The sequence below is a fragment of the Loxodonta africana genome, chromosome 15, assembly GCF_030014295.1.
Source record: "Loxodonta africana isolate mLoxAfr1 chromosome 15, mLoxAfr1.hap2, whole genome shotgun sequence".
NCBI lineage: Eukaryota > Metazoa > Chordata > Mammalia > Proboscidea > Elephantidae > Loxodonta > Loxodonta africana.
Window position 1 is genome coordinate 47,421,550 of NC_087356.1, and position 15,243 is coordinate 47,436,792.

The 15,243-nt window shown below is 40.1% G+C and overlaps 1 protein-coding gene across 4 annotated transcripts in view; it reads left to right on the forward strand.

The window, feature by feature from the left end:
- The first annotated feature begins 1,507 nt into the window (after nucleotides 1–1,507).
- Nucleotides 1,508–15,243, forward strand: part of ZC3H8 (zinc finger CCCH-type containing 8) — a 52,294-nt gene continuing 38,558 nt past the window's right edge. For 3 of the 4 annotated variants that reach the window (XM_010597099.3, XM_010597098.3, XM_023557031.2), the window contains exons 1-6: nucleotides 1,508–1,691; nucleotides 8,051–8,135; nucleotides 11,285–11,519; nucleotides 12,425–12,558; nucleotides 14,401–14,523; nucleotides 14,915–15,026. In XM_010597099.3, coding sequence (XP_010595401.1) covers nucleotides 1,615–1,691; nucleotides 8,051–8,135; nucleotides 11,285–11,519; nucleotides 12,425–12,558; nucleotides 14,401–14,523; nucleotides 14,915–15,026 — 766 coding nt within the window. In that variant the 5' untranslated portion in view covers nucleotides 1,508–1,614. Of the gene's footprint in view, nucleotides 1,692–2,180; nucleotides 2,292–8,050; nucleotides 8,136–11,284; nucleotides 11,520–12,424; nucleotides 12,559–14,400; nucleotides 14,524–14,914; nucleotides 15,027–15,243 lie in introns of all 4 variants that reach the window. The other variant, XM_010597100.3, reaches the window with a different exon arrangement.

Consider the following 15,243-nt stretch of genomic DNA (forward strand, 5'->3'; position numbering starts at 1 on the left):
CACATACAAGGCCTGGTAGGCTACTCCCTACTGCATTCTATTGGCCAAAGCAAGTCACAAGGCCAACTCAATTTAAAGAGGAAAAGAAATCAATTCCTCCTTGATGGGAGGAGTTGCGAAGTCATGTGCAGAGGATGTGGATAGAGAGATGTGTGGAGAATTTGGGCTATTTTTGAAATCAACCTACCACAAACATATGTAGCCTTTTATAGTCCTTGTCTGAAAATGCCAGTGTCTGGTATCTTTGCAGGTCAGTTTTTCTTGTCTGATGTTTTTACTTATTAAATCTAATTTCCTTTTATGCCTTGCTATCTTTTGATGTATGCTGGACATTGTATGTGAAAAATTATGTACGATAATAATTCGAATTCTATAATATAGTATTTTCTTTCAAAAAGGGGGTACCACTAGTTTTTATCTACTTAATACAATTCTATTTTCCTCCCAGTTTTCAGTAATAATCCGCGTACAAAAGAAGGTGGTTGTGTACAATATAAACGAGAGGGGGAAACAGAAGTTCTCTGGGGGAAGATATCTAGCTTCATAGAACTTGCCTTTATTGTCTGTGAGGTGGCTCCTGATTCATGCCAGGAATCAAACAGTCCCTTCACTTAATAGAATCAATCAGGCTCTCTGACATTAGCCCAACCTACAGTTTAAGCCTTCCTCTCTACCATTTCCTTATATTGGCTTTATGGTAAGCAAAGCTGAACAATTCACCATTTTTCAAATATATGCTGTACTTTTGTGCCTTGATATTTTTATTCATACAATACTTTCCACTTGGAATGCCCTTTCACCAGTAACTTCGTCTCTTCCTACCGGAATTATCTCCAGGCGTAACTCAAATCCATCCCTTTCAAGAAGCCTTCCCAAACGGATGCTCTTTTTTTCTCTTCTGAATCCTCTTAGCTCTGAGTACTTTTTAACGGACTTTTCCCTTTAAAGTTACTTGTGTGTTTATTTTAATCTCATTAGATTGTAGAGCAAGTTACATGACCTGTTCATACCTCTGTTTTCCCATCTGAAAAATGTAAAAGATAATAGTACATATCATATAGGGTTGTTGTGAGGATTAAAAGAGCTAATATCTGTAGTACTACAGTGAGTGTTCAAATAAATGTTGGCTAGTGCTATGATTCCTTAGAAACATTCTAGTTTCCAACGAACTCATTTTCACTAAGTGATGGAGATTCTAAGCACTAACCTAACCCATTGCCATCGTCAACTTATAGCAACCCAATAGGACAGAGTAGAAGTGCCCCATGGGGTTTCCAAGGAGTGGCTAATCGAATTGGCGATCTTTTGGTTAGCAGCGGAGCTCTTAGCCACAGTGCCACCACGGGCCCTAAGTTTAGGAATTCTACAAAGTAGCTATGAGAAAAGATGAAGAAGGCCACAATTAGGGCGGCGCCTGCGCAGAGCAGCGGACGTGCGCGGAGTCTCGGGAGCGGGACCCAGGGCGCGTGCGCGGGGGGTGGGGGCGGGGCGGCACCGGGGGCGGGGCTTGCGGCCTTTCGCGCGGCTTCGGAGCCGGTCTCCTCACCTCGGTGGCTACCTGTTCTGCTTGGCTGGCGGCTTTCGGCTCGTGAGAAGCAGATCCGTCTCGGGGTCATGGATTTTGAAAACCTTTTCTCCAAACCCCCCAACCCGGCCCTCGGCAAAAAGCCGGCCACGGACTCTGAGGAAAGGTGATCCCTATCTCTTCATCCTTTGTCTGCAGGAGCCCGAGCCGGGTCGTCCCGCCTCTTCACTGGAGGCTGCCCATGGCTGCACCGCCGGGTGCCGCGGGAGCGCGTGGGGCGGACTCTCGGGATCGGCCAGGCCGGACCGAGAGGTCATCTGGGGCAAGAAGCCGGAGGGGGCCCCGTTTGTAGGCCTCCGTGGCCAGAGGTTCCGAGAGCCTGGGCGGCAGCAGGAACGGGTTCAGGTGGCCGGCCACCCGGGTGGGGCGAGGGAGACTCCGGGCGCTCCGGCCGCGGCGCACGTGTCCTGGCGGTGCGGTCCTCAGAGGGCCGGCCTGGGAGCCCGCTGTGGCGGCGGGACACTGCCGCTCCCCCATTGTCTGTCTGCTGGACCACCGGCCCCTAGAGGGCAGAGCTTGCCACCGACGTCCTGGCACGCCTTGGTAGAAGGGCCCAAACCATGGATTCATAAAATGGTGTACTGTCTCTCTTCAGGCCATGATTTGCGCAAGATTGTAAAGACCGTAATAGAGCATCAGACTCTTTTGGATTTAATGTTGGAACCCTGATGGCGCGGTGGTTAAGAGCTCGGCTGTTAACCAAAAGGTGGGGAGTTCGAATCCACTAGCTGCTCCTTGGAAACCCCGTGGGGGCAGTTGTACTTTTGAGTTGGTATCGGCTTGACCACAACGGTTTCGGGTTATGTTGAAAAAGGAAGCAGCCAAAATGGCACTAATTTGTCGATTTCGTTCTTGAAGACCTGTGTAATGTAGTTTATGCCTAGATAGTCATTCGCTTCTTTCTGAGTTTAAAGGGAGGCAAAGCCATCTTGTTTTCTGTGTTCCCCTATTTCCCTAAGCTGAAACCTTGGCGCGCGTCCTTTATACCTGTATTTCCCTCATCCCGACTGTTACCTCTCAGTATCAAATACTTTAATCGCCTGAAATTATCAATTCAGGATACTTCCAAGGCTTTACCATGTGCTTTGTATAAAACATGTCATGTAATCCTTACAACCACCTCAAAGAAAAGATATTGTCCTCATTTTACAGATGAGAAAATGGAGACAGGCTAAATAATGTAACAAGATGGCACAACCTGAGTGGTAAAACTAAGATTAAGTTGCCCAGTCTGATTCCAGGACCTATGATTTTATCATTACTCAAATGCAAAATGACCAGAATAAAATAAGACCTATAAATAGAGAACAAAACACTAACTACTTGCTGATGAGAGGATCATTTACTTAGAAGAGCAAGAAGAAGCAATTGATAAACTACTAAAATACATAGTAGAATTCAGCAAGGTGAATCATCTTAGAAAGCACAGTGTTTTCTTGTTATTAGATGCTGTTGAGTCCGTTGTGACTCGTAGCAAACCCTGTGTACAACAGAAGAAACACTGCTGGGTCCTGTGCCATCCTCTCAAGTCATTATGGTTGAACCCAGTGTTGCAGCCACTGTGTCAGTCCATCTCATTGATGTTCTTTGTCTTTTTCATTCACCTTCTACTAAGCATGATGTCCTTCTCCAGGGATTGGTCCCTCCTGATAACGTGTCCAAAGTGCATGAGATGAAGTCATCCTCTCTTCTAAGGAGCTGTCTGGCTCTACTTCTTCCAAGACAGATTTGTTTGTTCTTCTGGCAGTCCATGGTATATTCAGTACTTTTTGCCAATACCATAATTCAAATGGGTTAGTTCTTTGGTTTTTATTATTAATTTTCCAGCTTTAGCGTGCATATGAGGCGGCTGAAAATACCATGGCTTGGGTCAAGTGCACCTTAGTCCTAAAAGTGACATCTTTGCTTTTTAAGACTTTAAAGACATCTTTTGCAGCAGATTTGCCCAACGTAATACATTGTTTGATTTCTTAAATACTACTCCCATGGGTGTTGATTGTTGACCCATGTTAGATGAAATCCTTGACAGCCTCAGTCTTTGTTTATCATAATGTTGCTTATTGGCCCAGTTGCGATTTTTGTTTTATACTGAGGTATAATCCATACTGAAGGCTGTGGTCTTTGATCTTCATTGTGTTTCAAGTCCTCTTAGCTTTCAGCAAGCAAGGCTGTGATCTGCATTCCCAGGTTGTTAATTAGTCTTCCTCTAGTCTTGATGCCAAGTTCTGCATATAGTCCAGCTTCTGAGATTATTTGCTCAGCATACAGATTGGATAAGTATGGTGAAAGAATACACTCCTGAAGCACACCTTTCCTGACTTTAAACTAGCAGAAAACAAGTAACAATAATATCAGTTTGAAACTTTATTGCGTAAAAGATCCCATTTACAAACTTCACTGAAGCGCATGAGTAGACATTCTGAGCAAACTGGACATTCAGTGCCTTAATGATCATTCTCAAAATAAAATCCAAAAAATGGGAACAGATTTTTTTGTCATCAGACGGAGATGACTGATTTAGCAACAATCATTTGTATTTATTTTTAGAATATGTAAATATGTAAACCTGGCATGGTTGGGATCTTTTTTTTTTTTTTAAGCTTGAGTAGGTAAATTCACATGATTCAAAACTAAAACAAGTATTCAGTGAAAAGTCTCTCCCAACGTTGTGTTCTGTTTGCCCACTTCCAACCTATCACTCACACTGGTAACCCCTGTGCTTGGTTTCTGAATCTTTTTTAATATAAACAAAAACGATAGTATAAAAATGTACTTCTAGGTGAAACTTTCCACATCAGTACACAGTGGACGTCATCATTCTTTTTTCCCAGCAGTGTAGCATTCCACTGAATGGCCATACCTAACTTAAACTTAGTCCTTGGTTATGAATTTTGACTTGTTTCCATTATTGTGCTACTACAAATAATGCTGCGGTAAATAAACTTGTAAGCTTGTTATTTTGTCCGTGGGCGAGTTTATTCTGTAGGATAACTTCTCTCAAGTGGATCAAAATGTATTTATATTTGTAATTTAAGAATATACTGCCAGGTGACCTCCTTAGGGAAACCCTGGTAGCATAGTGGTTAAGAGCTACGGCTGCTAACCAAAAGGTCGGTAGTTCGAATCCACCAGGTGCTCCTTAGAAACTGTATGCGGCAGTTCTAGGGTCGCTATGAGTCGAAATCGACTCTACAGCAACGGGTTTGGCTTTTTTTGGGTTTGACCTCCCTAGGAATTTTACCAATTTACATGCCCACCAGTGATCTGCCTGTTTCCCCAAAATCTCAGTAACAAATCCTGTGGTAAAAGATTGGGATTTTTGCCAAAATGATAGGTGAATTATGAACTGTCAGTTCATTGTTTATATCCTTTGCCCACTTTTTCTCTTTATTGGTCTTTCAAATTTTAGCATTTATGTGTTAGGGTGATTAACCCCTTATGTGAATATTTTCCCCCAGCTTTTCATTTGTCTTTTGCCTTTACTTACGGCATTAATTTCAGTGTAGAAAGGTTTTTTTTTTTTTTAATTGTTTTGTTTTTTAGTGTAGTCAAATGAATTAATCTTTCATTTTATGGTTTTAGGTTTTCTTCTAGTACTTTTGTGGTGGGGATACTTCTCATTTATTTAACAAAAATTTATTGAGCGTCTGCTACGTACCAGACATTCGACGCCTTGGGGCTATAATCATAAATGGACAAAAGAGAGATTTACATCATAAAATTTACATTGGAGAGGGAGACAATACCTAAATACATAGTATTTTAGGTGATGAGAAAATGAAGGCAGAGTAGGAGGATAAGAAGTGCTGGTGGGATTGTAGGGAGGGTGTACACATTTTAAAAAAGATACTCAAGTAAAGCCTCACTGGTAAAGTAACATCCCACTGAGGGATGAGGATGAGAGAGAGGATGTCCATGTAAAGGTCCTGAGGTGGAGTGAGGTTGATGTGACTGGGTGGGGAGCAGCGGAGTGGCCAGTATAACTCCTGAAGTGGAGTGGAGCAAGAGTAGGAGGACCTGAAATCTGAGAGGCAGGAGGAGTAGAAGGAGGCAGATTGTGGAGGGCCTTGTAGGTCCCACTCTGAATGAGATGAGAGGCCATTGGAGGGTTTTCAGCAGAAAATGACATTATCTGACTTAGATTTTATTAGGGTCACTCAGGTTGTGTTGAGAGTAGAATGTAGAGGGACAAGAGTAGCTTGGATCAGATATGGATGTATTTTGAAGGTACACTAAACTAGATTTCCTCACAGATTGGATGGAGGATGTTAGGGGAGAGTCAAGATTGACTTCAGGAATATTGAACAGTGTCATTGGAAGGATGGAGTTGCCGTTTAAGGTAGCAGGAGGGTTAGGTTTTGGAGTAACAACCAAGAGTTAGTTTGGGGCATATTATATCTAGTAGATATCCAGGTGGGCATGTCAAATGGGAGTCGGCTCTGTTTGGATTTCAGAGCAGGGGTCTGGGCTAGAGACTTGAATTTTGGAGTCGACGACCTATAGATGATATTTAAAGCCATGAGGTAAAAGGATATCGCCTAGAACGAGAGTATAGACAAGGAAGAGAAGAGGACTGACTTTTAGAGTTGTAAAGATGAGGAACCAACAAAGGGAGACTGGGAAGTAGCAGCTAGTTAGGGAAGAAGAAACCAGGAAAGCTCAGTGTTCCTGAAGCCAGCAATGTGGTTTATAGAGGAAAGGGTGATCAACTCTATCCCATCCTGCTCATAGGTCAGGTGATATGGTACTGAGAATTGTGAACCTTGGCAGTGGAGTGGTGAGAGGGGACATCTGCTTGGAATGGGCAGTGTGGCTTTGCAGCACACACTGTAGAGCTTGCCTGCCTGGCCTCAAATCTCAGCTCCACCTTTTACTATCTCTGTGACATTGAACAAGTTACATAAGATTTCTGTAATTCATTTTTATTATCTATAAAAATATGTGTAATGTGCATGGAGCAGCGCTTGATGCATAGCAAGTTTTATGTGGTTAGGTGCTGTTGTTACTGCTGTTGTAGTCAATATTGTCATTGTTATACCGCCTAAGGAGAGCTTGCTTCTTACTGCGTGTGAGGATTCGTTACTGAAGACTGGAACAATAAAGTTTCACAAGTGTTACTGGAACAATAAAGTTTCACAAGTGTTTGGTTTATTGGCACTTGTAGTGGTGGCTTCTGTTGACAGCTCAGAACTCGGTGCTCTATCTGATAGATGTAACTCAAAAACTCTGAATTGGGATGGATCAGTGGTAAACTGTTTAATTGGATGAAGCTGTGAAGCCTGAGCTGCTGTAACCTTGGAAAGCACAAAGCCACTATTCACATTTTCCTGGTTCTAGCAATTTGCAACACGTTCTTTTAAGGATATACACATTTCCTAGTCCTTGCTTTTATCTGGCATGTAACCAACCAACAAGTTGCTGTCGAGTTGATTCTGACTCAGGGCTATCCTGTGTGTGTCAGAGTAGAACTGTAATCTGTGGAGTTTTCAATGACTTGTTTTTCAGTAGTAGACTGCCAGACCTTTCTTTAAGGCGGCTCTGCATAGCCTCGAACCTCCAACTTTTTGTTTAGCAGCTGAGCGTTGTCTGGTATATACCTCATCTTAGTTCAAAACTCTTTCAGAGCTTTTATTCAGCAGTCACTGCTTGCTGAGACATTTTCTTCAGTCCCCTATCTGTATAGCATCGACCATTATTTGGATTCATTTATAAATTTTATTGGTTGCTTTGTTCACCAGTTCTTGTACTTCGTATCTTTATCCTTCTTGGACTCATTTTTAGTTTTGCTGGAGTATCCTCGAGGAATTGTTTGAGAAAATGTCTATGGATTGTAAACTTCTTGGTTTTTGAGAGTCTGAAAACAGCTTTTCTTTTTCATTGTCCTTCTAACCTCAGAGCACACTTCTTCATTCTAAATGGAGTACTTTTCTCCCTTACACTCCTTTTTGTTTCTTAAGTCTTACAAGTTTCTTAGGCTCAGAAAACCTCTGGTCCCCAAGCCTGTCTTAAGTGTTCCTAATGAATACACTTATACATGTCATACCTTACTGAAATGGCTGTCTTTCTTTTTCCCAGGCAGATAGCTCTCAGAGGGTTGGCACAGGATCTATAGTTTTCATTGTTGCATCCTAGGATTTAAGGCACAGAAACTGGTGTATGGTGGATACTCAGTATTTGTTGAATGAATAGAATGATGGATGAATGAGTGATTTCTATAGCTTTAATACTTGAATATTAAGGTTATGTAATGTAAATTTTCAGCATTTCAGTTTGCTGTAAGCATATATTGACATTTACTGTTTATCACAATTTCGTACGTTATTTTTCTGGAGTATTTGGAGCAGAACTTGAATTTGGAATGTCTTTGAGGACATGTTGAAGATAAGCTGGAGCAGTGGATCTTAATGCTGTGGTATGAAGCCTTTTCAGGTTGAAAAAGCCCTTTTTGATTTTTTTTTTTTACAGAATTGATGATGAAATCGATGCTACAGAAGTTGAAGAAATACACGAAGAGAAAATAAAACTGGAATGTGAGCAAATTCCCCCAAAAGTAAGACTAATTTGACATACGGAAAAACCAGACAGGAATCCTGTTTGTTTCATGTTAGTCAGCATTTGGGACCCAGTTTATGTCAGGGAAACTTGGTTGGAGTTTTTTTCTTTTTTTTTAATTTGTCATTCAAGAACCTTGTTGTCATTTAACATTCTTCTTATTTTTAGTGAATTTCTTTTATTTGGGTTTTTCCTGTTCCTGAGTTTTAAACTTTCAAAAAAGATGAAACATTTTAAGGGTTTTGATTTTGCTAACTTAACTACCTTAGTGATTTATAGTTTAAAGCCAGTGTCTGCTCCTCGTTTCCCTTTTTTTTTTTTTAAATTGTGAGTTTCAGCACATCTACAGAAGAATGGGTGTGGATTGGCCATCAGACAGGCTTTAATATGGTGCTTTTGTACTTAGCTTTATATAAGGCGACAGGACAGGAATGAGCAAGTACATCTTCATCTCTTTGGGAGGCCTAGCATCTACCCAAGTCTACAGCTTTTGCCCTTTGGGTCATATATGGCTGCCATGGATGAGAGCCAAGGGCTGTATGGGTTAGCCATCTTGACACTGAGAAACTGCAGCTTCGATTTCCCACACATTTTTTATTACTATTTTCGTCAGGGCCCAGTCTTATATCCCAGCTTAAAGCTCCCCAGTCCACATATAGCCCCAACCCAGCAAAAAAGGCGGATACAGCATTCTGCAGTTATCTTAAGTCGTTTCCAGGAGCACTGCTGTGAGAAGAAGGGCACCCATGTTTTACCCCAAGCAGGCCTGCTCCCGCCCGGGCTGTACTCACAAGTGCATAGAACATAAATGTGTAGTATCTCAGCCCATTACAAAGAAGACTGCTAGGAAACACTTGGCAAGTCAAGAAAGAGCATTGCAAAACCTGCAGGCTTCCCATACCTTCTTTCTCAGCCATGCCACCTTGTTTCCTCCTAGAGATAACCACAGTCCTGACTCGCATAATAATCACTTCCTGGCCTCTCCTTACAGTTTTACTACATGTAGTTACCCTGAAGAATATAGTTGGTCTTGCTTGTGTTTGAGTTTTATAAAAATAGAGTAGTTTTATATATGCTCTTTTCTGTCTTGCTCTACATTGTTTTTAAGATTCTTAAATATTGTGGTATATAGTTGTGTGTCTATTTTCATTGCTTCATGTTATTTCACTTCATTACCTGAATATACCAGATTCTTTAGTTAATGGACATTTGATCTGTTTCTCATTTTTGGTGACTATGACATATGCTGCTACATGCATGTTATGAATTGAATTATGTCCCCCAAAAATATGTGTTGTAAATTCTAACCTTTATGTCTGTGGTGCAGCAGTTAAGCACTCAGCTGCTAACCGAAAGGTCAGCGGTTCAAACCCACCAGCTGCTCTGCAGGAGAAGATGGGGCAGTCTGCTCCCCCAAAGATAACAGCCTTGGAAACCCTGTAGGGCAGTTCTACTCTGTCCTATAGGGTCTCTATGAGTCAGAATCAGCAGTAGTGGGTTTGGATTTTGGGTTTTTTCTACCCGTGGTTATAATCCCATTTGGGAATAAATTGTCTTTGTTATGTTAACAAGGCAGGATTAGTGTCGGGTGTTATCCTGAGTCAGTCTCTTGAGATCTAGAAGAGATTAAACAAGCAGAGAGAGTGAAGAGAGGTGCCAAGTCACAAAAAGATCGCCCAGGAGCAGAAATTCAGACGGGACAAGGGCCTTCCTCCAGAGCCAAGAGAGAAATCCTTCCCCTAGAGCCAGCACCCTGAATTAGGACTTCCAGCCTCCTAACCTGTGAGAAGATAAATTTCTGTTTGTTAAAGCCATCCACAGCACTAGGTGACTAAGTTCATCCACTTGTATCTTGTGGCACATGTACTCTGTGTTCATGTAGAAGTGGAGCTGCTGGGTGTCAGTCTCAGCATCTTTCCCTTAACCATAGCACCAAACCATTTTCCAAAGTGGTTATACCAGTTTTTATTCCCAGAGGCAGTGTATGAGAGACTGTATTTCTTCTGCTCCACACACTGGCCCACACTTGGTATCATTACCCTTCTTATTTTTTGCCATCTGGTGCGGGTACAGTGGTATTTTATTGTAGTTTTATTTGTATTTTCCTGAATACTAACAACAATGGAGCATCTTTTGATAGGTTTGGCCATTTGGATTTACGGTTTGTGCTTGTTCAAGTTGTCATTCCCTGCCCACCCCCCGCCGCCTTTCTGATTTTTCTTGATGTATAGTTTACACTGGATATAAAAGTTTTGTTTTTTTTTTTTTCCTCATCGTTGTGGGTGGGTAATGTGTTGCAAATACCAGCTCAGTTTGTGGCTCTTGTTTTTTTACTGCGGCATTTTTCAATGAAAAGAGATTCATGACATTAATATAAATTTATTAATGTTTTCCTTTATATTCAGTGCTTTATATGTTTTACTTAAATATCTTGAGATAATGAAGATATGTTCCTACATTATCTTCTAAAAGCTTTATTGTTTTTCCTTTCACATTCAAGTTTATATTTCACCTGGAATTTGATTTTTATGGGTACTATTTTTATGAAGTAGGGGGCTGTCTTAATTATCTTGTGCTGCTGTGACAGAAATACTAATGACTTTAACAAACAGAAATCTATTCTTTCACAGTTTAGAAGGCTTGAAGTCCAAATTCAGGGTGCTGGCTCTAGGGGAAGGATTACTCTGTCAACTCTGGGGGAAGGTCCTTGTCTCTTCAACTTGTTCCCTGGTTCGTTGGAAATCTCCATGTGGTTTGCCATCAATCTCCCCCCATTTCTCCTTCTTTTTCTTGCTTGTTTAATTTCTTTTTATATCTCAAAAGAGACTGATTTAAGACACACCCTATACTAATCCTGCCTCATTAACATAGCAAAGACAACCCATTTGAAAGTGGGATTATAACTACAGGTATAAAATAGAGGCTAGCATTTACAACATATATTCTTGGGGGACACAATCCAGTCCAGAACAGGGACTAATCTTGTTTTATTTTTGTTGTTGTTGTTATGCAAACCCGTTTATTCTAGCACCCCTCCTCAGGAAAAAGGGCTGCTGCTCTCCGCCCCCCTCCAACATCTCAGCAGGGTCACCTTTGTTGAAAAAATTGTGCTAGTTTTTTAAAACTGGAAATTTAATTTTTACTTAGTTTAGGCACTCTGGAAGCTCTGTGATACCACAGAAGAGTTTGCATCTTAGGAAATCAAGAAGTAAGGACTACGATGCGTATAACGATGACGATGTCTGCAGTTGGGGATCAGAAGATAATTTTGCTGAAGAGCTTAAACGATACATACAAGCTAAAGAAATGGCAAGTACTGCTCAACCTTCACTGTTCCCTGTAGAATCCGTGACGAAAGAGAGGGCAAAAGGTACCCAGCAAAGTAAGTGTCAGAGACTATTTTACCATTTAAAATTTATCTAGAGAAGCACTCATAATTGTCCATATATGGACAGGAGTTTTTCCTACACTTCATCGCATGATAACATCATGATTTTCATGCAGGTTTACACCAGGTATGAATTTGCATGGCCTGAGACCTGGTTGCTTGATATATAGATGCTAACTCTTTGCAGGAGGAGCTAGGGGTGCAGGATGGTTATCAGAGCCCATGAGGACTTCCAAGAAGAGAATGCCAAATCCTGGCTTGTTTGTACTATTGTCATTTAAAGTAGAACTGATCTAACTGATGTCAGGAATGATTGTATATCAGACTATAACTCAGAAATAACGTTCTTTGGAGACTGCTAAAATGAGAATTGGCCCTAGATATGAAAGCAAATGATGACTGTAAATTAGTTTTCCTGTTTTTCTTTCCCCCTCCCTCTCAAAGTGTTTCTGCTATTTAATGGGTCTGTAGATTAATCTATAAAATGTGTTTCAGTGAAAAATTTGAAGTGAATTACATACAAGGTCATTTTAAATGCTTGAAGCTTTTACTTTTTTAGTGCCGTGGCAGTTCCTGATTAGATCCATCACAGTCTGAATGCTTCAGAAAGTTCTGGTTTCTGGCTTGCAAGATTGAGTCCATTGATTATTTTGCTTTTTCGCCTGATAATACCTTACACATTTTCAAAAAAAATGAACTGGGGATCTAGATTGTATTATCAGAATTCTCAGTTTGGTCTCTTAATCCCAGAGCTTCCAGAAAAACAGATCAGCATTTTATCAGTTTTCATTCATTGGACTGTAGAGAACTTTTCGTGGAGTATTATAGAACGTATTTCTTAAGGGCAAACTGCTATTGTATTTTTAAGTCATTAAAAAAGTTAACTTTCTTGTTTTTAGCGGTTAAACAAAAAAATAAAAATTCTAAAGCAGGCCACAAGAATGGCAAACAGAAGAAAATGAAGCGAAAATGGGCTGGCACTGGAAACAAAGAATCAAGTGCTTCGTTGAGAAAAAATGGCTCCCAGGAAGAGGTACGAGAATGTAAATGTAGAAGGACGCCTACATACTCTCTGATTCTTATAACTCGATGACGAGAAGTGCTGTGTGATATTTAGAGGTGAGAGGGCATCCCAAGAAATTAGGGCTATCCGTCGGTGAAGATCTCATGCCCTCACGTGTCTCTCTGTGTTCTTTATTCTTAGCACTGCAGCTACTTTCCCTCACTCGTTAGCTTCCAGCACTCATTTTAGGCCTGAGTGTTCTCCCTGTACCCCTGAAGACATACACATGAACCGTTTGATTTTTGAGTGTGTACTGTTAATAACTACGAAAAAGCAAACAGAGAGTAGATAAGATAACCATGAGGTTGTTTCAGAGGCCACAGAGTTATGCAGGGTTCACTACTGTAGTCGATGCTGTATTGGTTCATGACTTCCTCTGGAGATTAAAAATGAATATTTCTGAGTATTGGCCTTAGCAAATTTCCTCACCAGCCAACCAAAAACCAAACAAAACCCATTGCCATCAAGTCAATTTCTACTCATAGTGACCCTGTAGGACAGAGTAGAACTGCCCCATAGAGTTTCCAAGGAGTGCCTGGCAGATTCAAACTGCTGACCCTTTGGTTAGCAGCCGTAGCACTTAACCAGTACACCACCAGGGTTTCCTCCTCACCAGCAACCCTCCTAATTTTGCTTTATAGACGTTCCTGTCCCTTGGTCTACAGATATAATCAGGGTAGAACAAGGAGTAACTCCCCTGGACTTTGCTTTTCTGAGGGTGTCCACACTGGATGGCAGCCTTTTCATTAAGCTCGATCACAGAGGATGAGCGTTAGGGCTTAGTAAAATATTAGAAATACCAAATATTACAGATTAAAACCGATTTATATAAAATCTAGCCCTGCCTTCATAATTACAAATGAGGAACCTGAAACACTAAGTTCAGGTAACTGCCCATAGCAACATAAGGTGAAGCCAGGGCTAGAACTTTGTTACCTGACCCGCGGTCAGTATTCCCTTTCATGATTATTCTGCCAAAGCTGACAGTCATTCCACCTGAGAACAAATTCTGAAGACTAAACATATATGTTAGAATTTAATAACATAAATACAACCAAAGGTTTAAACTGACACATATCTTTAAGACACCACTACTAGTTTAGTAGAGTTTAATTTTGGTGGTGCTGAGTGGAAATTTGACGCTGAGAAGCAGAGCATATAAATGACTCCACAGTCAGTTCTCATCTTTGCCCACATTGTTATTCCTAAAACTGTATTAAAAAATTCTGTATGCAAAAGCTGTAAACTATCTACTAGTTAGCATATTAAAAGTAGTTCATGTTTCTCAAGAGTTAAAATGTATTATAAACCCTCAATTATACTTTTGTTTTTATACCTTAATTGCCACCTGTGAGGGCATTCTAGTCATGTTTGTTAATGAGCTGGTCAGCTGCATACTCACCTCACACCCAGTGAGTAGCTATTGAAGTTAAAGATTTCACTGCTTTTGGTTTACCTTATGATTCCGGCTCTGCTGTGTGTTTCTAACAACTTCACTTTTTATGACAAGTAGTAGCACTCTCATTTTCTAATTTTTTCCATTCGTTTTTGCACAGTAATAAGGGTAGAGTACAATAAAATATTCAAATTGCACAAACACTAATGTCGAAAGATGAAAATGCAGTTTAAACTGAAAAAAAACATTTATTTTCAACTCATGCTCAAAAGTCCAGATCTTGGACACAAAGAACAAGTTAGAGGAATCACTTTTTAATGTTTTAAAAATGGTTTAAAATATAATTTTGCACAACAGAATAAAATATTTAATTTGTTAAACAAATTACATTCAGTTATTTGTTTTTGTTTTTGAAGGATGGTAAACCTAAGGAGAAGCAGCAGTGTGTGAAAATGAGCCAGGGATTCATCAACCAGCATACAGTGGAACGAAAAGGAAAACAAATTTGTAAATATTTTCTTGAGCGGAAATGTATTAAGGTATACAAAATATGAGGTATAGCGAAAGTGTGCTAAAATCAATTCCTGTTTCTGTTTGACACTGAAATCACACCTGTAGGTTTATAAAATTGTTTCCTTCTGAGAAAGGTTGAATTGGAAAATTTTAGTGAAATATTCCTTTATGTTTAGGAAAGTAATAAATTGGATAAGTTTTTTAACTGTTTTGTGTTAAAAATGTTTGGGACTTAACAAAATTTTAAGCAGATACATATGATGTGGTTATGTGATAACTCATTAAGAATCAGACCATACTGCTGAGACCTTTGTTCTTTCTGGAATCATTGGCTTATCTAAAGTTTAGTGGGAATTAAAATGTATTGATTTAACTATGAAAAATAATGACTTTTTCTTGTTCTTTCTTTTGGCCCAGGGAGACCAGTGTAAATTTGATCATGATGCAGAACTAGAGAAGAAAAAGGAAATGTGTAAATTTTATGTGCAGGGATATTGTAACAGAGGTGAAAACTGCCTGTATTTGCATAATATCCTTTATCTCAAGTTAAAGTAACTTTACTCTTCATAGGTTTTTATGTGAACATTTTATATATGCAAAATTTTGAATAAAACTAGTGTTTTAAATATGGCAAAACTAACTAAGCCTAACTGAGCATCAGAGTGATTAAGTTAAGTTATATACAGATTTTTCTGAGAAAGAAAAAAGGGATTTTTTTGAAAATCTCTCAAATGAAGATCCTTTCT